The sequence below is a fragment of the Pieris brassicae genome, chromosome Z (genome assembly GCF_905147105.1).
Source record: "Pieris brassicae chromosome Z, ilPieBrab1.1, whole genome shotgun sequence".
Lineage (NCBI taxonomy): Eukaryota > Metazoa > Arthropoda > Insecta > Lepidoptera > Pieridae > Pieris > Pieris brassicae.
The window spans coordinates 2442202-2469486 of NC_059680.1; the positions used below are offsets into that span (position 1 = coordinate 2442202).

The window sequence follows — 27285 nt, forward strand, 5'->3', positions numbered from 1 at the left end:
TTTACATTAGAACACGAACTCTTCCGAACTTCTTCGCTACGATTTTGGTCTTTAGCTGTATTAAACAGAAATAAAACTCAATTTCCAATACACATTTAATCTCTCAAGATATACACAGATAAGTACGAATTCTTACATGACACTAGCAAACAACGAGAATACAAAAATTTGTACATTATTCAATAAATAACAACAATTTGTTAACACTCGCTTGGGATTTATACTGTGTTCACTGATGGTTCAATTATTTAATAAAATATATATCGCTTACCCAGAGGAACACAGTCGTTAAAGCAGTTGTATTCGATAATTAAAACATTGTTTTGTATTAAGTGAAAATAACTGAATGTACATTACAGTAATTTATTACGATTATTTCAATGTTTAAAAATGATTACGGACGACACAGTAACCGCAGATTACTACGGTAATTTTGACGAATGTCTAGAACGTAATAATGTATTACAACTCCTTTCGCGGAAAGATTACGACCTCAGTGAAGCAGAGATATATTATTACTACTCTATTTGTTTTTAAAGTGTCGCATTCATTTTTATGATTAAAACAGTAACCGCAGATTACGACGGTAATTTTGACGAGTCTAGAACGTAATAATGTATTACCACTCCTTTCGCGGAAAGATTACGACCTCAGTGAAGCAGAGATATATTATTACTACTCTATTTGTTTTTAAAGTGTCGCATTCACTTTTATGATTAAAACAGTAACCGCAGATTACGACGGTAATTTTGACGAATGTCTAGAACGTAATAATGTATTACCACTCCTTTCGCGGAAATATTACGACCTTAGTGAAGCAGAGATATATTATTACTACTCTTTATTTATGATTGAAACAGGCGTAATAATGCTTTATGACTTTGTTCCCTGAGCCAAGCGATATGACTTGTGTGCGAATAGAGCTGTCGATTTGACATCTTGCGTTGTAAATATGACTCATCAGTTTTAAGTAAATAATCATTTGCATTTAAGCGCGAATTTTAATCCAGTTTGATGTCTTTGTTAATATCGGATAAATAATTTTACTTACGAAATCAATATTATAGTACTAACTCGGGAAAATATTTTTTAAATTATTATATGTATTAAACACAAAATTGTGAATCAAATTTTAACTCTTAAATTTAAGGTAAATATCAATTTCCATTTTAAGAGTTTAAATCTAATTTTAGTCATAGCTGACGATATTATTGTAGGACCGCCGCTAGATGGCGTTATTCCCAATAATTGTAAAACACAGTATAAATCTTATAAAAGAACACATCTAGCTATTATTAACCATGATTATATTATCTATAAGAAATAGTTTGTGATATTCAACAACATATCCTAACTGTCAGTTTGAAATGGCGCGTAATTTGACATGTCAAAAGCTCCATAGATATCTGTTTTGTTCAAATTAAGCGCCACACAATTAACTTGACAATTCAGGGACAGGAATGACGTTATATCGGTAGTAATAGCACTTGATTTGACGTTGACGTTATTATTATAAACTAGTCACATGACCCGCAAGCAAGTTTGACATTTCATACAAATTGTTATATATTATACTTATTATTATTGCTTAATATAAACACTATAGATATAGTGGAATAAAGCGCGGAATTTATCGTCTCTATCGTCTGAGACGAAACGGAAAGAGACATGAATATAACGGTTCATAGTCATAGGTTATCCGTCTCATTCTTACGATATTAGCTAGAAAGAGACAACATTTTTTTAATAATGACCGCGTTCAGAAAATTCATATTTCTGAAACATAAATAGCGACTTAAATAATAAATTTTGACAGCTACAAAATAATTATAGTGCTTTCAAAAACTTTTGATTTCGTGAATAAAAACCATTGTTAATAATTTCAATAAAATTACGCGTCGTAATAAAAAAATTACACAAAAAGTGTTCATTGTGAATGATTACGTCAGTAAATCTAGCACTTGACATATAAAACGTGACACCTCCGCGCACTCACTATATCTATGCGTAACTGCTCTACTGAAAACAAGGTAAAATGCGTATTTTGGCATTTAGCTCGTGACAAAAGACGATACAATGACGTTATACATGTGTCAAGATTTAAAATGCGCGTTAAATACATGAATTACGCTTAAAATTATTTTGTACACATAAATCTTAATATAAATCAATAACGAAGCCTAAGTACGAAGCTAAATTAAAAATAAGAAAATTAGATCGAAAGTTCCAATATAAAGAAAAATAATTTAAAAAATCACAGATTAAAGAGAAATATCTTAAATGAGATTCCAATATACAATAAAGTTGCCGTACACCGATGTTTGAGCATCAAACTTAAATAGAATATAAAACTACACGAGCACAGTACACAAGCACGAGTGACAAATAAAAATCGGCGGGAAAGTTAAGTCAAAAATTATAGTGTAGAATTTAAATTAAGAATTTATTTCCCCATGACATTTGTATACATTTGAAATTATGAATTCCACATGACTCACGCATTTTAAATTAAGAATTCATTTTCCCGACAAGACATTTTAAATAAAGAAATTATTTCCCTACGACAATTTAAATTAAGAATTTATTTCCACATGACACTCTCACACATTTAAAATTTTAATTTATTTCCCTACGACAATATAAATTGAGAATTCATTTCCCCGCCAAAACATTTTAAATTAAGAATTTATTTTCCTGCCAAAACATTTTAAATTAAGAATTTATTTCCCCATGACATTTTTATACATTTAAAATTAAGATTTTACTTCCACATGAAATCCTCACACATTAAAAATTAAGAATTTATTTCACCACAACATTTTAAAGTAAGAACTTACTTCCCCACGACACTTTGCTACATTTTAAATTAAGAACGCAATATTAAACTCGACTAACAATTACAAGATACATATATTGTTCATTATTATATTTGAACGTTTCATATTTGCGTTATCTATACTTGTATATATAATACTTGGCGATACATACTTTGCGTTTTTCAACATTCTATTAATTAAGCATAAAAATTAACTTTTATCCTCCACTTGATGCACTTCATAGCTGGAGACTCTTATCGATGTTTCTGAAGTCAAACGCGTTATTTCGACCTGCAATATTAATTGGACCTTAAAATCAAGCATTAATAACAAGTGTAGACAATAGAACCTATAAATGGCGAGCAGATCATTACTGCGAGTCCTGTCGTAGGTTCGAATCCCAGCTGTGGACTTTTCTATTAAACAGTGGCTCGAAGGAAAACATCGTAATATAACATTTAACATCTCAAGATAACAGTTGATATCGAAAGTGACAGCTGACGACGAAAAATGACATCTGACATCGATAGGTGACATTTGACATCTAAATATGACAGTTCATAATAGTCCCTATAACTTTTTCTACCTCCGGAATAATACCAAATTGTGAGACGTCCCGAAATCCACTTATATCATCGTTCAACAGTTATGATGCAACAAAAATAACTAGAAAATGTCTACAACTGTGCCAGGATCATATAAAATTTAAAATATTTCGAAACAGGAGTAAAAATAATGGTAGTCATACTGATAAAAGCCTTTGAACCTAAAGATGGGTTAGATGGGTTAGATGCCGGTCAAGTATTACGTAAGCATATTTACTACAATTTATCCCCCTTTGTCAGCAAAAGTAAGCAAAGCTCTCAAAAATAATAGTACATATACGTATTAATTTTTTGTATCGTAGAAAATGCATTTCGTTTTCAAGCATAGCCAATGTGTGTAAAACGTCAATAATTACTGTTGACGTAATCACCGAATAAGAAAATCAAAGACTCCCCCCTCCCCCCTATAGTGCTTACGTAATACTTGATCGGCCCCTTACACAGAATACATATACACAATATTAAGAAAACAGTTTTTAAACGGATTGAAGCTATGCATTATTATTATAAACTTATAATCTTATAATTTACATAATTTTAAATTAATTTTTTTTCGACGTTTCGCGTGCTTTACAGCGTGCGTTGTCACGGTGACATAATAATACATAGCTTCAATCCGTTTAAAAAGTGTTTTCTTAATGTGTAAAAGCTGTGTTAACAAAAGACAATACTATATACACAATATTTTAAGTCTGGGCCCTATGTGTCTGTTTCATGAGGCAAGTAGGTGATCAGCCTTTTCCCTAATTAGGTGTATGATGTTGGTGGCGTGTTAAATTGATCACGCGTTTCCCGATAGACATTTTAATAGATCGGAACCAGATGATGGATCATACATTTTAGACAGCCCAATTTTATACGTCAATTTCACTCACCCCCACATATGCTGCGCACCTTGACTTTTCACTACTTGGAAAACATCGTAACACCGACATCAGACCCAACTAGGCAAAGATCACCTTCTTGCCTCATGAAACAGATAAGAGGCCCAGACCCAGGTTGTGGTCGAACAATTCCTTTATAAACTCTATATATTACCTTTTCGAATCCACAGATGCGTAAACAGTAAGTATATTTATTAATATCATGCTATTATCAAGCAACACTAAATAAAGAAGAGAATAAAGAATTAATAGTCATTTACTTGACTATTTACACTGAAACTTTTATTAGTGATTAAAACCTATGAATGGAGAAATAATGAAGCTCCAAGAAGTGTGTGTGGTGTATTGCGTGATAGGACGTATTAGCAGTGTGGGTTAAAAGAGGAGAAGACAAGGATGCGAAAGGGAATGCTTAGGTGGTTTGGTGTAGAACAAATAAGAAGCTGTTAACAAGTAGGTTAAAGGATACACAAGGACACTGCCACACAATGGTGAATTCGGGTTTGGTAGGCGTGGACTAAATCTAGAAGTTACTAGAGAAGACAACACAGAAGTGCTGTAACATGGTAGATGTCATGAAAGTGGATGCAGCGAGGTAGGGGATCGTAGCAAGTGGAGATCCGTGGTCACAACTTGTCTTCGGGAAAAAGACGTGAAGATGGTGAAATCAGGTTGGGTAGGCCTTGTCGTATGTATCAAATCCAGGAGATACTAGAGAAGAGACAGGTCAAAAGAACTCAAGTATAGTGTAATCATATAAATGAGACGAGGTATGTCTGGACAGTAGCAGGATAATAATAGAGCTTTTCAATACTCAAAGTTCATAGTTACTTAGAGCAAAATTTTATGTTGATTTTAGGTAGATTTGATTTGCGTTCCCAGGTCAATCTAATTCTTGAAACCCCTATTCATAAACTGAAACATCTACCACTCCTGTGCAAAGAATCCAGCTTTGGAACCCCTAACCTCTTGTTATCGGACGAGCTCAGATTTATTTAAAAATCTTTTTAATCATTTATCTTCTGCCTCGTAATTATTAACTTATATATATATTGTGTCTAGGGGTTACATTTTTGTTTATGTTTTTATTTTATGGATTTAACTTTATTTAAGTTACAGTTAGGGTTACATGTTATTATTATTTATGTACTTCTTGTAGGTTATACTCTGTAGGTGTTGCTTTTTTATGGTCCTATCTAGGGTTGCCAAGAAGAAATCGTTGTAAGCGATAAAAGCGCCCGTTACCTAATATTGATGTAACCTGATTTTTATACGTATGTTTTTGTGGTAACCCAAGTGTGGATAAATAATTAAATAAACAAATATCTATTCATCTTCTACTAAAATTAAATAACTTATTAAAATCATTATAAGCACGCCATTACCAAAACTAGTCAACTGAAAACCGTCTGTCAAACTGTGGCGTATGTGGTATCGTAACATCGAATGCAAATTTGTGAAAGAATTTTTCGTTTTAAATACTTTGGGTCATCTTGACTATTCTTAAAGTTGACTTATTACTCCCGTATGTCAAAATTTGAGTGACACTTAGCGCTATACACTACCGCCGTTCTATATTATTAATTGAGAAATAGGCGTTTTAGAGATCGTAATGTAATTAAGAGGCATTTCTTTGGTTGGTAATGTAATTAAGAGTTCAAATGTTTATTATTCATAATTATTTTTGATATTCGGAGAGTCATAAACAAGCAAGAACTAGGGTGAAGTCTCCCATAGGCTTATTAATAGAATCTCGCTGTTAGAAAGAAAAGGCTGTTCTCCCTGAAGGCCCTTGACAACTTAGCTCTGCCTGTCTTTCACACGACTAGCACCAGGGTGTCTCCAGCGACTCGGACTCGGACTTTGGCTTGGGTCTTCACGGGGTGGTTAATCGCCCAAACGGCAGGACAGAAGTTCACTAGAGGGAGTGAAGAACAGAGTGAAGGACCTAGCCTTCCCCAGTTCTTTCCATCGTTCATCACTATCCGTAACCAGAATTATTAAGTCAAGAAGTTCTGTCTAAAATATGTTAGATTTTGACATGCGGGAGTTAGGCTCGCGAAAATTCTCGTTTATAAATCACCCTTACATGGAGTAAAAGTACGCTTTTGGCCTTTACAGCACGGGCTTTTTTAACGAGCATAGCTCCGCCTGAATAAGGTACTAAAAACAGTAAGAACAACGCTTCCAATATAACATAGTTTTGCATTCTAACGATAACGCGTTTCACATATGTATAACGCCATCTATGATTCAATAATAACACTATTAATAAGCAGTTTCAATACTATAAAAAGATCATTTATAATCAAAATCAACTCTATGTTTTAGTTGCATCTTAACCCACCATAAAGCAGCGTCCAAAGGAAAAATTTGCGTTAGTGATACAAAGCTAGCGTATTGCGGTCTAGAACGAAACTTTAATACAAATAGCTGTCGTAATAGAAAAGTAATGGCGTTGTATAGAAAATACAAAAACGTTAGAAAAGCTATAAAGATACATGTCACAGTGATATTAAGTTTCTCATGTAAATAAAATATATTTTTGTAATGGGAAATTAAGTTCTTTAAACATTATAACTGCTCCCTAAACTGGAATATGTCATCCAAAAAGACCACATTGGACTTGGGCTTTCGAAACATTAGACACACGCACTACCTTTGTCACACGTTTTAACTAAACTCGTGTTTTGAAGTCGATTAATGAGCACATACATCTTTCGAAATGGCATTCGTTCGAGCTATTAAAAAAGTAATATGTAATTATGTCAACTGTATGTAGATGTCAGCTGTCATCTTTTAATGTCAACTGCCACCTTTAAATGTCACTGACATCTTTGGATGTCATCTGTCATCGTTTAATATTAACTGTCATTTTTAGATGTCAACTGTCATCGGAACTACAAAAACGGTAACTACAAAACTTTTAAAGGTATGTCATAATTTTCAGCACTTGGCAGTGTCAAAGACAAATGACAATGATATAGATGCCCAATCAAGTTAAGATTCATTGTTTATTAAGTCGTAATATTTGATTGATTTAATTAAATATTATGGTAAATTAACTTACTTATAAGTTAATATTCATGGCAATTTTTTATTGATAATTTGATTTTTATATTCGCCAACAGATAGCGTTATGCACACTGACGCTAAGTCTAAAAAGCGATAGCGAAACGTTGCCATAGAATTAATATATATTTTTACATTTCTTTTGTACTCAATATGGTATATTGTAAGTGGTGTCATTCCATACACAATTAATTAGTAACTCTTCCGAAACTCAGCGTCATCTACTCATTGACATGGTTTCCACACAATCGTTGCGATGGTAATGGGAGAGCCATTTTTACTCATCTATTACGGCAACCATGGGATATTCGTAACTTCACTCACCACTTCCGTAGTGAGAGAGTTGATGGGTGTGGCTCTCGGTGGTGGGGCTGGGCGTGGCGACCTTCGACCTTCGTTTGGAGTGCCGCCACGACCTGGAGTCATCGGGTAGCCTGAAATACCAGAATAACAATGGAGTTCAAATAATTTAAGACTTAAATAGTATTCAAGTTTCAATTCGACATTGATCAACTGTTGACACGGCTCACGTGGTTCTCCCAAGAGTAATATGTATGTGTGAAAGTAGTATTTAAGATGTTTAAACAATAAATAATATTTGTTTGCTCTGCCTCTTTCATTATACATTTCTCTTTTCCTCTCAAAGTGGTAAAGCCCATCAAGCTCTTCCAAACCATTCCACCTTAAACATCAGATCCTACCAGGGTTCCGTCTGTTACCTTAGGGTTGTTATTCTTAGGCCAAAACAAGATTTCATCACATTCCCTATGATATATCCTTGTAAACAAGGATTTTACGTGTTAAACTGTTATGGACAGTTAGTAATAGTTAATATTAGACTATGGCCATGTCACGCGACTAAGGCATAAAAAATGTTTTGGGAAAAATACGATTATTACCAATTTATTTTCTGATAATGCTCTACAGACTCAAATTAAACATGTATTTTTCTAGTTAACGTAACATTAAAGGCATCTGTCACGTGTCAAAACACGTAGCCACGCTTGTAAATGTCTTGACAACACGATAACCAGGTTAAGACGTTTGTTTAGAAGCTTGTTACGTCACTAGTTGGCGCTACGCCATGTTACTTTCGGGTTTACACGCCAAATAGCCATTTGTATTGTGTATACTAACTGTAAACTTAAATGAAAAAAAATCACTAGCGCTCCATTTTTAGATTTTTGTATTTGGTACATAGTGGTACCTGTGCTTGGCTTCCGCCGTCGACTTGGGTCTAAGGCAGGCCGGTATAGTCATTATATTATTTTCGTACAAGCGAGTGTAACTAAGTCAGACTTAACAGCTGTCGTTTCTGAATTCAACCCTTAATTATTACATTTTCACTTTGGGTATATTCAATATTAAATTTAGATTATTATAATTTGATTTGAGGATTCACATATCATCTATAGAATTGCCTGGATATCATACATCCATCAAAGCCCAACACACAGTTAACCAATTAATACCTTGCTCACTGCTACTTGATTCTGTAAAACTCGGAGTACCCTCGGTCCATGTTGGAGTCGATCCCTCAACAGATGCTGGAGGAGTCCAGCAGACACTGAAATGTGATAATCGCTTACATTAATATTGGCGCTACAATCTTAAGTCTAGGGATCTGTTTTATGTGGCAAGTAGGTGATTCCTTGCCTGATTGGAAGCTGATATAACGATGTTGGCCTTCATACGAGCGAGTGATAGATGAATAGAAAAATTGATGGACATCCTGGACAAACACATCTTGGGTTGAGAAGTTTTAATTGACATTGTTTTATGGAACGGCAAATGTGCTGGATGCTCACCCGAAACCTTCCAGGTTATATTTCCGTGTTTTGCGATAGAAGATATTTGCTTATCACACCATCTTCCGCCACAATATATGAACAATGGAAATAAAATACTCATATTTTTATGTCTGCATGGTCAAATAATGTTGCAATAGTGGCTTACGCGAGCTCACCTGGGGTCGTATGGTCGGCGCACCAAGATTTTTGTCGGCATGTATTAACACCCTTTGATATCTTGAAGACCGTATTGGGTCGGAAATACCACTTTTGCCAGCCAAAATGAAGTGAATACCTAGTTAACTCAATCCTACCTTCTAGGGATATAATCATCTCCACTTTATGCAACCAACTGCCAGATATTTCCGAACAGCTGCCACTTAAGGGTCTTCGAGTAACACTACCATAAAAGCCGGCAACTCGCAAGCTTGGTGACCATGAACACTAAGAATCTCATACGTGTGAGACTGTGACGAAAGAACCGACCAAATCTGGAGCTCGAGATTGGTATGAGAGTATCCCGGGATGCCTATCCGACAGGTTGCTTGAGCACCGATCGCAGCTGGAAAATTTATACCATAAAATTGACAAATATGTCAGAAAGATCAATAGCACAAGAAGTAACTCGCCCATAAAGATCATGAGGATATTTCTGGAGTAGGTGTCACTCGGACCCGGCGGGAGACGCCAGGCCTTTTAAGTCCCTTTTTAAGAAAGAGGAGATTTGATCCTAATGACCATGTAGGTCACTATTTGACACTGTCTAGCTTCTTTTACAGATCTGTCTGATAGACCTGATGTACACCTAAATAGTAGCCCATAAAAACAATGAAATAAAAAAGCACAGTCACATAAAACAAAACTTACCTTGCTTCATTGCTTCTGGCGCTACTCAAGGCAGCTGGAGTGAGTGCCAAAGACGAAGCCGACGACGTCGTCATGACACTCGCACTGGAAGCCCCCCGGCGTCGTGAGGCACTGGACGAGGTTGTTGAAGAGGAATTGGTTCTACTGGTCCTCGGTGGTGCCTCTTCGAACGGTGGTGGTGGGGTCGAACAGCACGGTGCGGCTAAAGTTATACTAGCTACTGAGAATCTAGCGTAGGTTGGGGGAATTCCACTTAACCTGGTCAAGGGGTATTGGGTGCAGGGGCTGAATAGTTGCCAAAAGTTACTCAAGATTTTAATGCTGCATGGCTGGTTCTACAAGCGTCTTAATATCGGATTTTTTAACTTAACATCATTTAAAATACCACAGGAGGGGAGGTGTTTTACGAGTTCCAAAAAATCTGAATATCACCCTTTTAAGATATTTAATTCTCTTAACACATTTTGATATTGGTCTATAATTTATGATCACAATATGACGCCATTTTGTTATTCATGGATTTTGGCATTTTCCATCATACCTTGTGTCAATATAAAGAGAATTTTGTTTTTAATAAAGCACAACACAGGAAAGTGTATTATTTATTAAGACTTATATTGCTGGCATAAATAAATCAGCGGTGAATGGGGAAGCGCCGCCATTTTGAGATTGGCAATTATAACTTTTGACTTTTGTTTGTTTAAGTTTTAATCGACTATAATATAATACATTTAAATAAAAAGAAAGAAGACAGTACATAAATAAAAAAGAAAACAATAAGAAATGGGAGGGCCACTCTCGCTATTTGGAGAAGGCCTATACTCCATAAGAGGTACATGGAAGGAAATGGGAAAAAATGTGTATCATTTGTAAATATGGATGAATGTTTCAAGGAATAATTGAAGCTTAATAATTTCAAGTCAAGGGGACAGTCCTCAATTCAACAAAAATGGTACATTATGTAGGAAGAATATATAAATCAGTGGCGCGACAAGCTTTTTAGGTCAGGGCCTCAGATTTCTGTAACTGTGTTATGGTTTTCCAATCTAATATACAAGTAGGGTATCAGCCACCTTTACCACACGCCGTTGTGTTGGGTCTAAGGTAAGCCGGTTTCCTCGCGATGTTTTCCTTCACCATTCGAGCCTTGAAATGCACACATAGAAAGAAAGTCTATTGGTGCACACCGGGGTACAACGATCTCAAGGAATGAGAGTCTCACGCTGAAGCCACCAAGACCAACACTGCTCTCACAAGACAAACTGCATGCAAAGTCTTTTAAAGCTCAAAGGTACAAAGAAACATTGTGCATTGTCTATGAGAAAATAATATTAAAGATGTTGGGTATTAAAACTTTTCGGTCAAGAAGTAAAAATCTAGAGACATCGTTGTTACTAAGAGGCAACGTTAAGGAACCTATCATGTCTAAGATATAGACAAGATAAAAAACATGCAGGTTTTTAAAGCTCGCTGTGCATTGTCTACGAGAAAAAGTATGATGTATGATGAAATAATGATGTTGGATATAAAACAAAAAACTAGGCGTAACTTTGCGACCCGATCTCGAAAGTGCTTTTAGTGGAGTTTGGTTCGTTAAACACCAAACATTCAAAATATATACCATTCTATAACCGAGGACATGCTTAGTAATAAAATAAAAACAGACAAAAAGATTTATTAAGCCATTTACAATTCTATCTCAAACTCCTTCATCATACGAAGTATCCTTCGATTGGATCTCCTCAAACTCGTCTTTTTGATTTCGCCAAAATGTCTCGGGCGGCTTTCCGGGACCACTGTGACTGAAAACTTTCGGATTTTATCTGTAACATTCGGTACTTGGAGCTGGATTGGCGGTTTGGGTGCTGGTCGTTTTTTTGGTTTCTCCACCCTTGACGCTACTGAGCTGGTTTCAGACTTCAAAATGTTTTGAAACATATCAATTTGAGTCTTAGCTTTCTCGTGGCATATCTCCTCTTCTTGTGATGTTTGTCCATGTTCTTCTGAGTAAGTCTTTATTTCTATTTTTGGTTTAATCTTTCTCTCTTTCTTGGATTGTGTGAATATGAATTTCTTTGATAGCCCCGACATAATTTTTTTTGTTCTTTCGGGTTTTTCATCATTTATCTCTATTTTTTCTACTTTGAATGCCTCTCTTTCTTGTGGCGGATCAATAACATCTTCATCGGACATACTCTGCATTAGTCTAGGTTGTTCTATTTCTTTATTTTTTCTAACCTCTCTCTTTTCAATTATATCAACTGGCTCGTATATTTCTCCCTCATACACCCTTTCAGGTGTTTCTGGCTTTTTGGTTGGCATTTCAGTTTTTTTAACAGTCCTTTCGTCTTCAGATTCAGACATATACTCTTCGACTTGGACAATTTTAACTGGAGTCGGTGTCTTCTTTCCGAATTTCTTAAGAAACGGATAACGGCCTTTCTTTACCGTTGTATCTTTAACTGTCTTGTATTTGATATCTTTGATTTCCTCTATAATAATCTCATCTTCACTCGAATCGGTGAAGGATTTGTCATCAAACTCACCATCCAAGTTGTCCATAGCATCTTTCATGTCGAATTTGGCCATCATATTCGATTGGGCAAACAAATTTGGCGGCTTTACAGCCTCTAAATCTAATTTAAGGTCTAAAGCGTGGCATGCAATATCGTTAAAATCATGCCGATAAAGATCGTCGTCAAAAAAGTCACCTTTGGCATCAAAAGTCGGCTGATGACCGCCACGTTTCCCTTTAGGAGAACCCCTAGGAGGGACGGGAGGCGGTACTCTCTGTTTGGAACCTTTGAGTACCGCGGGGAAGGCGTCCGGCTCCATTTTGGCCGGTTTGACAGTTGACACAACGGGCGACGTGACCGACGTCGGTGTAATTTGCGCTGTGACATCTGTCAGTGACACTTTTGAAATGAAACGCGGTCACGGATAAAAGCGTATATTTCGCAGATTAGAAATCAAAAATGGCGTGTTTATATTTGTGTTTTTTAAGTTGGGCTTGACCGTCGTTTTTGTTATTGGTGCGAGAGAGATACATAATGAAAATAAATTATACCAATAAGATCCGAAAGTCGAAGCATGGAACAAAGATTGACGCACATTAGTTTATATTATTGAAAGTTTTTCTAATCCTATCCTTACTTCTATAAAAGTATCAGAGAGAATGTAGAACGAAAGACGAAACGATAGGATAAGGTTATTACTAAATGTATTTTAATTACTAAACACGTCAAGCTCCAACCATAACTTATAAGAAGTTTTTCGGAGCGATAGTCATTTGTTTTACATTCTCGGGCCTTTTTTTAATACAATATTACCAAATATGAAATATATGTCTGTATAACACGTTTGATATAAAAAATAGCATAGCATTCGCTATTATCTACTTTATTTAAATTGGTTTATAGTTCTCACCTGTTTTGTTAAATCCACTGGAACTAGCTGCTCCTATCCGAGGCAAGCATGAAATTGTATGTAGATATTATAGTAAAGTAGTTCGAATTACATTACTTGAGTAACCGTCGAGCGGGTCAACGACCCCAGTATAGGTCAAGGACCCGAAAAATAGGTAAATGACGTTTCATCTCCGTTCGATAGTTGGCAATAGTCAATCTTTCAATCTCATTTACTTTTTAAAGAGCTTATTTTATTATGTAGCAAGCTGTAAAGCAATATACCATAAAGAATATTAGTGCATTTGGTGAAAGCACACTGGCAATGTCGCAGTAGACAATATTGTTTTGCGTTGCCGCCTTTTTAAGAATTGGCACGCTTTTTGAAGGACTCTAAGTCGAATGGGTTCGGACAAAATTTTAAGGTTTTCAGCGCAGAGTTTCATCCAGAATACGAAGCTGAATGATCCCTGAGCTTCTCCAGAGCCGAAATGTGTAGCCCCCTGGTGTACATACGTCATATAATAATAAAACTTTATGCATGACAAAAATATGGTGCCTGTGTTGTGGGCCATGTACCACGTAAAAGTCTCTCTAAGTGAAGTCTAACTGAATTATAGATGTTTTAAACTCTGTAGGTAGCCAATTAAAGCAATTATGTCCAGTGTCACAAAATGACGGATCAATATTTTTTATATTTAAAGGGTTTGATCTGATGGTAAGTGATACCGCCGCAATCACATTTCCAGAGGGCTCACAATTAGTGCCGGCCTTAAGAATTGGTACGCGCTTTGCAGGTATTAATCCAAACACCTTCTAACACTCCATGGTAAATGAAGAAGATGCAGAGAGACCCCACATCTCTACGCAACGCCAAGGCCTTGGAAAGTGAATGGTTGTCGACGATTTGAACCGCTCTCCGTTGAATACGGTCAAAATACTTAACAAATGTGTTACCGAATAAAGATTATAATCTTTTGAGGGTATTATGTATTATCAAAACAATTATTTTGTGGGTATTCATCTAATACTATTTAGATGACTTGTTGATTTCTACTTTATTAGGGCTTCACGTATTCACAAGGTTTTAGTTAAAAAAAAAAACAAAAATCAATTAAAATCTCATTTAATAACATTTACACTTTACATCACGTAATATCAACAACATCTGAAATGTCCGATTTTACAATGCTGTCTTTTTGGTATTATACTTAACTGTCAGAAAATGGCCACAAAAATGTCTTTATACCATATATATTATTAGAAAGTTTTTTTTTTATATAACAGGGCAAACGTGGAGGCTCACCTGATGTTAAGGAAATCACCTATGGACAATGCCAGAAGGCTCGCAAGTACTTTTAAGAATTAGTGCTCTCTTTAAAAGATCCCAAGTCAAATTAGTTCGGAAATACCTACCGCCCATTGACTGCGTTGGATCAGCTATTGGCGGTATTGTTTCCTTGGTAAGAGAGTGTTAAATGGGCTCAAAGTCCAAGACCTCAGGATCAAGTTGCTGAAGCCACTAGGCCAAAAGGAAAAAAAATGCAAACTGTATATTAATGAAGTAATCCAGCAATTGGCGGAAGTAGCACAGTACAGGGACTTAATTGGCGGGAGGTAGCACAAGACCTCCTGGAAGTTTCTCGTTTCGGACAACAACGGAGTCTAGAACTGAATGAATTCACTGCAATTATTTTAGATCTTACAATAATGTTTTTGAGTTGATTGGAGTTTCACAGCGAGGTTGGTTTTATTTTCATTGTATCAACTTTGGACTTATATAAGTTATATAAGGTATTATATAAGTTGATTTTATATGACAAGCAACATGATTTTCGGGGCCATTGACATACTTTAAGATTTATCTTTATAAATTAATCAGCTATGAACTACAATTTTATGTAAAATGCTTCAACGAACCTAATCTACTTAAATAAATTTATAATAAATTCTTTGTGATCAAGGTAACAAAAATAAATCTCATTCAATAAAGCCGTTTCGACAATGGATAACAATTCCTCCTCCTCCTCCTTCGTTCAACTAAAAAGGCAAATTGCCAGAGAAGACCTGGAAGAAGACCTGGAAGACGCTCGTCTTGGTTAAAGAACCTTAGAGATTGGTTTGGTCGAAGCACCAATTGATTGTTCGGAAGCGCGGCGTACAAAATTAAAATAGCCCTGATGATCGCCAACCTTCGAAAAGAGATGGATTGCAAATGCCGTCAGACTCTTATCAGGTACCCCGACCGACCCAAGAGAAGGTTTCATGGGACTTAGGCCCAAAAGGTTATACAAATCACAATCTCGCTTTGAGCGCTGTCATATGTCAATCGAATGGTTTAGAATATTTTAGGTCTTCAAGAAATAGGTTTTATATATATAGGACAGTTTGTCGTAATGAGCTTTTGCTCGAAGAGAGGTCTGCAAGATATTAATAGAATATCGAAACGTCAGTAACCAGATATAAAGGTAAAATATTATAAGGCACTCACGAGAATTGAGAGTCCATGGACATTAGTCAGATGAGACTAGAGGTTTTGAAGAAATGTTTATTTCTCTCTAGTAGGAAATCTTGATATTTCCTTTCCAGCATAATTTAATAATTTCAGTAACTTGAAAACATGTGCCGCAATCCATTATCGAAACGTGTCAAAATAAATACTTAAGTATAAAACCAATTTACAGAAATATAACTGCATACATTTGTGTCGAAACGGGTCCTGCCCCATCGCTTTTATATGTAAATACAAATTAAAAAAAAAATACTAAGAATAATTTTGACAATACAAGTCAAGTATTTAAAATATCGAATACACAATTTTCTACAATCTATCTTATTTTTTTTATTATAGTCTTGAACGCCTACCCACAAAGATGGTGAGGCATTCGAGTCCATAACTCAATAGCCGCAACTTTTATGTAGCAGAAATATATATAGTTTTCAATAAGTAGATATAGTATACACGCAAAAGCGGTTAGGCGTACGAGTCCTCGTCTACAATAAATAGAATTGATATAGGATTAATTTGTGTCACTGGCTTTGAAATTTCTTTCCAACGTGGCATTATAGGGGTCAGGCACGGATGTCCCCCTAGTGATTAGGTGAGCATGTCCTTCATACTATCAGTCCGCCGGCGGAACGAAGATTATAGTACTCCCACTATCTTTGCCGGAATAAATTGCGGATTTATCCAAGCTTTTTACATAAACGACTTCCTTAATAACTCTCTCAGATTCGGAATCTTTAATATATTCATCGCCATTTAACTTTACCACAGAAACGTGTTCCGGTCGAGGTACATCCGTTTCCTTAGGTATTTCCGGTAATGGAGATTCTGGTTTAATATAGACAGTTTGTGTTGATCTTACTTTACGAAATCTCATATCTTTCGGTAAAGTGGAAGACTCTCTTGGTTCAAAAGTATTTGGCGAAACACTTCTTGTACGTTCACTTGACTTGGGCAACGTATTTGTATTTATCTGAATATCTGTATTAGGCGTACTTTCGGATTTCACCAACCCTATATCCATAAAAAACTTTTTAAATTTCTCAACAAAAGTCGGGGATTTCGCCCTGTTGAGACTCATAGACAGCCTCTCATTAACAGTTTCTATTATCTCTGGAATATTCGACGTACTTTTATGTTTTTCTAAGACATTGCGTTTCTTATCAAATTCTTCTTCATCTATAAATGGTATATCTTGGAGATTATTATCATTTCTCGTATCCACCGCTGCGTCTTTAACTGTTTTCACCGACTGTGATTCAATATATATCTGTGGTACGCTTGTACTAGTATTGTCTGTTTGTATACCACTATCAGCAAGACTACCGTTTATATGGGAACTCCCCGCTCCGGTACTTAAGACTTTAGTCAGCTGATCAGACAACGTGTCCATTTCTCTAATCCTATACATATTTTCGTCATAAGAAGTCCCAGGTTCACGAATTTGCAAATTCGGATCAAAATCAATTCGTCTGAACGGCCTATCAATTTTCAATCTATCGGATAAAACTGATGGATATTCAGTGGTGATTTGTTGTCTCTGGTACGTTGATATCGTCGTATCTGTAAAATCGCTCAAACTAGATCTCACGGAAGACCTAGGCGATCTGATTCTCATAAAGTCCGGATTATAATCCTTGATCGGTCGTACGTACAGTCGTCCTGCGTAAGAAAGGTTAGGTGTATTCTAGGTTCCTCATTGGGCCTCATACATTTCAGTTTATATAACACCAGTCCACAAACACTTCACAACACTTAGCGCGGCAAAAGCGGATAATTCAAAAACATATATATATATATGCGATTCAAATAAGAACAGGAGCATCAAATAAACTAACAAACATAGCGGAAATTCTTTTCTAAATCGCACTAAAGGATTGGGTTCGGGATTAAACTGAAATGTATAAGTAGGGATGACATTTAAACTACATAAAGTGTATTTTTATCACTTGTCATGCTAACATGCAATAACTAAATACGATAATTACCTTTTAGCTGGATTGGTCCAAATAGGGTAGATTTTTTAATCCATGCTAATAAAGGCACAATTCGCTACTAAAAACTTTAAAACTCTCTTTTACAAAAAACTCCTGTGCATCTAACGAACTTTTAACCAACTTAGAATTTAAACTAGTTACCCCAACCCATCATTTCGCCTTAATATTATTAATTTACTTAGCCTACCTTTTTAGTACATACCGACATATGGAAAACTTTCCTATACTACCCCACAGAGCCTATTATTTAGCTATTTCCATGCCAATTTTCTCTTCATAAAACCTTCCTCAGAGTTCAAGCCCCAAGCTATGCTACTGATCGCAAACACTGTTCGCTTTTCACTCCATAAAATTCCTCCTCAGAATTCAAGGAATAAAATTACTCGAATTGGTCCAGTGTTTCATTCATTTATATTCCTACCTGCCTGGCTCATCGCATTGAAGGCCTATAACAAATCTAGTAGCGAATTGAATATTAATTCGTAATAAAAATACACTTTAAATAATATTACCTTACTCAAAAATCTTGAGCGAGGTATGAATGAATAGATGAAAATATTGTCGTCACATTCACACTATAAGACAAAGAGGGAGATGGGGGGAATCCCCCTCATACGGAGTTTGTTGAACTTAAAAGGCATGTTCTTACACAAGGTTTAAACTTCAATAGTAGAGGAAATAGAGGATTTATTTCAAACAATTACGTTATCTTAAATACTACGATATATATATATATCTGCCTACCACACATTCAAACACATCGAGAGAGACAGGCACATAAATTCAGGACAAATAGCATTCCATTCAAAAGGATTGTTGTCCCACACTTTTACGTAAAGAGGAAAAGAGTTGCATTACTTGGCAGAGTTACTAAGGTAGAACAATTTGAAAATTACGAAATTTTGTCTAAAGTATACTATACACTCTTTCGTACGGAACTAGCAACAAATTGCCCTACACGACTTTAAAGGTCTCAAGACGTTCATGAGACAATGGTCTCACACAAACACGTAACTTTTGGCTAAAGAATACTATACACACATACGTTCGGAACTAGCAACAAATTGCCCTACACAAGTTTTAAGGTCTCAAGACGGTCAAGAGACAATGGTCTCACACAAACACTTTTGGCTAAAGAATACTATACACACATACGTTCGGAACTAGCAACAAATTGCCCCACACAAGTTTAAGGGTCTCAAGACGTTCAAGGGAAAATGGTTTCACAGAATTACGTAACTTTTATTACACTCATTCGCACGGTACTAGCAACAAATTCTCCTACACAAGTTTAAGGTCTCAAGACGTTCATGAGACAATGGTCTCACACAAACACGTAACTTTTGGCTAAAGAATACTATACACACATACGTTCGGAACTAGCAACAAATTGCCCTACACAAGTTTAAAGGTCTCAAGACGGTCAAGAGACAATGGTCTCACACAAACACTTTTGGCTAAAGAATACTATACACACATACGTTCGGAACTAGCAACAAATTGCGCCACACAAGTTTAAGGGTCTCAAGACGTTCAAGGGAAAATGGTTTCACAGAATTACGTAACTTTTATTACACTCATTCGCACGGTACTAGCAACAAATTCTCCTACACAAGTTTAAGGTCTCAAGACGTTCATGAGACAATGGTCTCACACAAACACGTAACTTTTGGCTAAAGAATACTATACACACATACGTTCGGAACTAGCAACGAATTGCCCCACACAAGTTTAAAGGTCTCAAGACGGTCAAGAGACAATGGTCTCACACAAACACTTTTGGCTAAAGAATACTATACACACATACGTTCGGAACTAGCAACAAATTTCCCTACACAAGTTTAAAGGTCTCAAGACGGTCAAGAGACAATGGTCTCACACAAACACTTTTGGCTAAAGAATACTATACATACATACGTTCGGAACTAGCAACAAATTGCGCCACACAAGTTTAAGGGTCTCAAGACGTTCAAGGGAAAATGGTTTCACAGAATTACGTAACTTTTATTACACTCATTCGCACGGTACTAGCAACAAATTCTCCTACACAAGTTTAAGGTCTCAAGACGTTCATGAGACAATGGTCTCACACAAACACGTAACTTTTGGCTAAAGAATACTATACACACATACGTTCGGAACTAGCAACGAATTGCCCCACACAAGTTTAAAGGTCTCAAGACGGTCAAGAGACAATGGTCTCACACAAACACTTTTGGCTAAAGAATACTATACACACATACGTTCGGAACTAGCAACAAATTTCCCTACACAAGTTTAAAGGTCTCAAGACGGTCAAGAGACAATGGTCTCACACAAACACTTTTGGCTAAAGAATACTATACATACATACGTTCGGAACTAGCAACAAATTGCGCCACACAAGTTTAAGGGTCTCAAGACGTTCAAGGGAAAATGGTTTCACAGAATTACGTAACTTTTATTACACTCATTCGCACGGTACTAGCAACAAATTCTCCTACACAAGTTTAAGGTCTCAAGACGTTCATGAGACAATGGTCTCACACAAACACGTAACTTTTGGCTAAAGAATACTATACACACATACGTTCGGAACTAGCAACGAATTGCCCCACACAAGTTTAAAGGTCTCAAGACGGTCAAGAGACAATGGTCTCACAGAATCACGTTTGGTAATTTTAACGAAAATCCGTCGTCTCAACGAAGTAGTGAGACGATCTATTCCTAAACACAAGTATGTTTAAGACAAATGTATCGTTGTCCCATTCACATTCACAATGAACGAGAGAGACAATCGGCCCAATCACACAAATTACAATATGATGAATGCAATATTCTATCCGATTTCAATATTAAAATTACGATACGTTTTTGCAACGATTGAACTGCAAGCTTACCCCAGCGATTTCGGTGATGCAGTATTTGTTGTATCACTAGAGGACATATAATATAGGTTTACAACAGAGCTGGTGCTGCTTATGAAGCAGCTGGAAAAGCTACAGCTAGCAAATACAGGGGCCTAGCCTTCGAAAATAATTTTGTCCCATTCGGTGTCGAGTCCCTTGGTCCGTGGGGTCCTAGCACTATACGGCTTCTTAAGGAAATAGCTAAAAGGTTAGTCGATATCACAGAAGGCCGAAGAGCTGACAGCTACCACAAACGAAGACTTAGTCTAGCTATTCAAAGGGGGAATGCTGCCCGTATCTTCAGAACCTTGTACTTTTAATAAAATATTTTATTTATTATATTTTTTAAGCTTTTTAGTTTTAGATGCAAATAATGTTATTTTTACGTTGCTTGATTAATGTAGAATTTGATTTTATATTTTACAAACATCAGCTAGATTAACTTCTGCTTGATTATCACCTGAACGAATATAATATAGGCTTTAACGGGCATGAGTGAGCCTTTTCCATAAGTGTTTGTTTAGCACTTTCTATTTCTTTTTGCATCTTCAATTTTTTTAAAGAATTTTAAGGCCTTTTTAGCAATTTTAAACTAAATATTATTTACGCCATTTTCTATTTTGTTTATTTAGTATTTTCTTACAAATTTTTGGACATTTTCGTTTTTTTTTGCATTTTCTATTTTTTTGTCATTTTATAACTATTGTATTTAATATATTCACATTACAATTATGTTAAAACAATTTTTGTTAATAAAAAAATCGCTTGACCCATTATTTATTAAGGTAATTGAATATAAGAATGTGTAGGCGGGTTTCGTCCAAAGACTAAAGTGCTAATGTAACATAATTAGTAAAAGATGTGATTTTCTTTATCTAATTAACTCACTGCTGAGGTAAACTTGCAGATACCGTCAAAATTCGTTCAATATACCCGCGTTTTAAATCCCGTACTAACCTGGCGTGTCGACTTCCTCGATGGCTCTGGCTGGCCTAGCGATGCTTTTTCTCTTCGACGGCGAGTGTTTCAGAGCTGAAAATCATTTTAAAGTTCTTCAATAAAAGCCTTTGTTGACAACGGTCTTCACCCTTAAATCTATTCATAACATTTTCTAGATCAGACTTTTTATAATACTAAAAACTTAAAAAACACTGTTTTATCCCTAAATATACAGGGCGCAAACGATCTACCGGATGCGTTGCCGGCCTTTTAGGTTGTATTTAGCAAGGCTAACATTCCCGTGTACGTCAAAAGCTAAAATAATATCGTCAATGAATGATCTTTAAGATCGCTTTGCAACTCAAAAGGCGGAAATGAATTGTTGGAATCACTTCCAATAGCGATTCCAATGTCGATGTTACGTCAATAACGATCTTGGAATCGCGTACTCTGGTATCGCTAATGGAAGCTACAAATCATTCAGCTAATATTATAATGCATAATTCTAAATAAAATATGACACACACCAAAAAAAATGCTAAACGTATCGCAAAAAAGGGTTTTTTTTTCAAATTTGGACATCTATAATTAAAAGTACTGTCGTAGGGAAAAAATTGTAAAAACATTTTAAGAAAAAAAAATCTAGATAAAAACATTTTTTGGTAAATAAAAATTTGTAGACAAAAACGTTTTTCGAAGAAAAATTTTAATAAAAAGAAATTTCGAAAGATAACATGTTTTTACAAAAAAATACCACAGTCATGCTTCGAAGCTGAAAGAATAGAAAATCTAGCGCACAACCGACATCGGGACAATCAAAATTTCATTACAAAAAATCGTAATTAATAATCTTAATAGTCGTAATTTTCTTAATTGTTATAATGATATGCAAACTATTTCTACCTTGCCCACCATTCCCTCAATTTTGAACGCTTTACATTTAAATAATGTTAAAATTTCCTGTATAAAATCCAAAAAATTCAACATATTCGTTTAAAAAACATTTTTTTATCAACATTATAACAATTCTGACAGACACCATGCCAAAATACACAACCCCGACTTACTTAGACCTCCAATGACAGCGCCAATCCATTTACGGACAGTTGAATAGGAAAAGAAAAAACATTATTTTTACATAGCAACACATATCTTAATTAAAAATGGTCCTTAAGCTTTGTAATGATCTAAAAAATTATTTTCTAAAAAAAAACATCTTTTTAGAAAATGTTTACTATAACCATTATTTTCGAACAAAACCAGATATTTCTTAATTAAAAATTGTCTTATCTTAAATTTTGTAACAAAAAGGACATTTTTTTTTAAAGAAAATGTCTACCTGATTAGTTGCGAACAATAAAAAAAATCTTAATTAAAAACTGTCTACTAAAGTTTGCAAGGGAGCGTTAAAGTATTACTTGAAGAATACGGGTTTGAACAACGTGTTACGTAACATTATTATTAATAATATTAATGCTATTAAAACGACTTACCGATACTTTGTACTTTTAGTTAGAAATGGTCACTAAGTGTATTAGAATGTTGGATTCAAACATCTTTAAAAAAAACCGTAATAATTAAGCGTCCCTCAGAAAAAATAATCTAAAAATCATTTTCTAAAAAGAATATATTTTAGAAAATGACTACGATAAACAAAACAAATCATGCGAGGAAAAAAATTGCAAAAAAAAGTCCGAGAATAAAACCATAGAAAGTTGTGTATTGGTGCATAACTAAAAATTCTTTTTTTTTTTTGTTGTATTCTTACTTTTTTTTTTTAAATGTCTTCGTTCTGTATAAAATGTTAAGTGATACCATAAATAAACACTGCCAAAAGGCTCGCAAGCGCGTTGCCGGTAAGCCACGCTTTTCCTGAAGTATCTGAGTTTCTGAGTTCTCAGTTAATAAAGAAATATTAATTTTGATTTTTTTTTAAATTTTGACATTTTCATTTGCTGGATATATAGAAACATTTCGTAGCAAATACGATCAGTATTTCGAAACGTCAGTTTTATTTTTCAGATAACGTCATTGACGCACCAACACTCAACCAGAACAGCCAACTAGAATTTTCTCTAATTTTACATTAAGGGAAATAAAGTTTCTATTTAATAGGCTATTTCTATATGAAAAGTGTACAATGGCTTTATGGCCGTGTGGACGGTCATAAGACCGTGTCATGTCATGACCGTGTCGTACTATGACTGTATCATGACCGTGCCGTCGACGGACAGTTGGAGAATAGACAATTTGACATAGTGTTTTTAAGAGTAATCTGTATAAAACATGGCTTTTAAAAGCGTTTAAAGTAAATAATCATTAATTCATAAAAAACAATATATTTTTACGACAATCACGTGACACGAAACAGTCTCATTACGGCGACGACGTAACATGCTTGTAAATAGTGAATTCGTCTGTTTAATCCTAATACCGTCTTACTTTTAATATATAATATTTAAGAATGACAATTCAGGAAAACATAGTTTGTTTACAAGCACGATACGTCGTACTCGTGCGACGCCATCTTGGCAGTTATGGCAGGATCGTGAAATTTTAAATAAGCCAATTCCTATACCGTATAGTTTCTAGTAATAAATCAGGAAATAGTATTTAAAATCCTATCAAATAGCCTATTCAAAGAAAAACCTAAAATATAGACCTCACAGAACAAATATGGCCAATTTCACGTAATTCTGGTAAGACGGAAAAATTACAGAATTTTAGACAATCTAAGTTTTAATTTTCGATAAAAAAATGAAATTAAAAATATAGAAAAAAAATTACCAGCAGGGTTACAACGTCAATCTCGTGCACTGACTTTACACTTTGACAGCACTTGAAACTAGAAAACTATATTCGCCATAGTTAGGCCTTGAATTTACGTTTCCTGACAAATCCTGAAGATTACAATGTAACCCTGCTATATTTAGCAAGATTTATAATTTTCGTTCAAATCACTTTTGAACCGGCTTTTAAAATGACGTTATCAATTCAACCGTTAAAACGTCCACAAATCCCTCGAAAATTCAATTCAATTTAAATGCTGTCAAGTATAAAATCATTCGACAAGTGAAACGAGATGATTGACTTCAATTGACATTCATTTGCTATTTTTTTTTAATCCAACTACATATTGCAGTACACTTCGAACTGATAAAATGAGTTTTTTTTAAATAGAACTTTGTCATTTGTCAAAAATTCCATCTGACGTCAAGTGAGATGCGGCTAAGAACTACTAAAGAAAATTTAAAATCTTGCTAATAATTTAGTCCTATCTCTAAGGATATAGAATGGACAGATTCTATTTGATATTTTTAACTGTTTCTTCTATTTAAAAAAAATGCGTAAACGTTTTTCTGTTTTAGTTAAAGTTATGATGTTTGACTAGCAACATTTCATTCTTGCGTTACACTGTACTTACATTATGCTGTACACTTACGTTACACTGTACACTTAAGTTACGCTGTTCACTTGCATTTCGCTGTACTTTTGTGTTACGTTATATATTTACGTTTTGCTGTAAATTTACGTTACGCTGTACTTTCACATTACGCTGTACATTTGCATTTCGCTGTACTTTTGTGTTACGTTATACACTTACGTTTTGCTGTACACTTACGTTACACAGTATACTTACGTTATGGTGTTCTTTTACAATACGCTATACTTTTGTGATACGCTGGACTTTTGAGTTACACTGTGCTGTACACTTACGTTACGCTGTACTTTTGTATTACGCTGTAATTTTGTGTTACGCCAAACACTTTCGTTTTGCTGTACACTTACGTTTTGCTGTACACTTACGTTATGGTGTACTTTTACATTACGCTATACTTTTGTGATACGCTGGACTTTTGAGTTACGCTGTGCTGTACACTTACGTTACGCTGTACTGTTGCGTAACGCCGTACACTTGAGTTACGCTATACCCTTGAGTTACGCTATCTATACACTTGCGTTATGCTGTACTCTATCATCACGCTGTAAAATTTCTTTAAAACCTTTAACAGTTAAAATTAACAATAAAAATCGATCCATTCTATATAATAGGTGCAAAGAGACCGCTCCCGAAAAATGCCATAAAACAAATCTAAATCTGAACAGGAACATAGAAAAAGTTAGTTTTTCTTATTTTTGTGAACATTGATCTTCTTTAAAGTTCTAGTGGTTTACGCAATGGTTCCTTGGAACTCAAGACATAGCAGATTATTATTTAGGAAATGGTCAAATGGCGAAGCACAGATAAAAGATAGCCCGATAAAGCCACCGAATACCACAAAAGCGATGTCCTGACGAAGTAGTTATAAGCTTTCTGGGCAGAAATGAATGGAAAGAACAGATCCAAATGGAATGTTTATGAGCAACAACCATTTAATAAGTAGTGGCTTTTCGGAAGCAATCTCCGAAATAAATCACACCCCACAGTACCTATATAACTGGTGACGAGCGTTCTGAACTTGCGATGATTTCCCTTGATTTCCGGAAGGTCCACTGAACATCATACATATTATTAAGTAGATATATGGTACCATTTTCTGTTTCATTGTCAAACAAATGAAAAAATCGAGATTTATAGTTTATTACTTCCGCCAAGAGATGGCGCTGCTGGTCCAATCATGCGCGGTATCAAAACTACTTGATTATAAATGAATTATTTCTCACTAACAGCCGTAACGAGTGACAGCCGCCGCCAATGGACAACTGCCAGAGTCAGGGGCTAGAGGGTGTGTTGCCGACCTATCAGAATGGTACGCTCTCGTCGTCGTATCGGTTCGAATGTACTCAATTCGCAACGGCGATTAGTAATAGTAGTGTTAAAACCGACCACTAGATGGCTGACTATTGTTTTTTGGTTTGTTATTGTATATAATGCGTTCCCCGACTAACTTGATAGCTAACCACGAGTCTTAATAAACTTTAGTTCTAAAATAAGGTTCAAAATTAATTTCATAACAATTTAACAGCAAATTGGTACCATATCAGTTAAAACTAACATTTAACACACAATTATTAATTGCGATGACAGCTTAACTACTTGACAAAAATGAAATTTTTCACGTTTTATAATTTTTCCTCAAAATTTCATTTTCACGAGCTTTACAATCTACAAGAGTAAAGAATTTGGAAAAAAGAAAGCCTAGACGCCAATTATTTTTTAATTTAAGAAAATACTTACACGAAGGTATCTTCTTGAAGACAGTCTTTGCCATGAAATCTAGAAACCGCTGCGCGTAGAAGCTAGGTCTATGCACTGAAACTGTATCCTGGAATATTTTTTTAAATAATAATTTTTGCATAATAAAATGGAGGTTAAAGAAGGTTAAGGGAGTTATATAGGTTGTGCGTTCCCCGTGACTCCTCATACCCAATCAGGCATGGGCTGATGACATTATTAAGAATAATAATTAATGAAGTTTAATATTGACAAATAAGAGATAATGCTAATTATGTTAAATGACAGTTATTGGAAATTATTGATGATAAATGATAATTATTAATAATAATACATTATGA

General features: G+C 35.2%; 2 protein-coding genes across 6 annotated transcripts in view; both read right to left on the bottom strand.

Moving 5' to 3' along the window:
• Nucleotides 1-90: 90 nt before the first annotated feature.
• The window catches only part of LOC123718907 (phosphatidylinositol 4-phosphate 5-kinase type-1 alpha-like), a 41792-nt gene continuing 14597 nt past the window's right edge, over nucleotides 91-27285 (bottom strand). The window contains exons 12-19 of one of the 5 annotated variants that reach the window (XM_045675893.1): nucleotides 26948-27035; nucleotides 26200-26262; nucleotides 22836-22841; nucleotides 21787-21861; nucleotides 10035-10236; nucleotides 8850-8944; nucleotides 7702-7811; nucleotides 91-3107 (exon numbers count right to left, since the gene is read on the bottom strand). In XM_045675893.1, the coding sequence (XP_045531849.1) occupies nucleotides 3027-3107; nucleotides 7702-7811; nucleotides 8850-8944; nucleotides 10035-10236; nucleotides 21787-21861; nucleotides 22836-22841; nucleotides 26200-26262; nucleotides 26948-27035 (720 nt within the window). In that variant the 3' untranslated portion in view covers nucleotides 91-3026. Of the gene's footprint in view, nucleotides 3108-7701; nucleotides 7812-8849; nucleotides 8945-10034; nucleotides 10237-14548; nucleotides 17607-21786; nucleotides 21862-22835; nucleotides 22842-26199; nucleotides 26263-26947; nucleotides 27036-27285 lie in introns of those variants that run through there. The other 4 variants (XM_045675894.1, XM_045675889.1, XM_045675891.1 and 1 more) reach the window with 4 other exon arrangements.
• LOC123718908 lies at nucleotides 11457-12994 on the bottom strand. Its single transcript, XM_045675895.1, has one exon. It carries the CDS (start codon nucleotides 12867-12869, stop codon nucleotides 11721-11723), a length of 1149 nt encoding a protein of 382 aa, XP_045531851.1. The 5' UTR covers nucleotides 12870-12994; the 3' UTR covers nucleotides 11457-11720.

Excerpts from the sequence above, each read along its gene's own strand:
- LOC123718908 (XM_045675895.1), bottom strand. The coding sequence starts at position 12,869 with ATGGAGCCGGACGCCTTCCCCGCGGTACTCAAAGGTTCCAAACAGAGA.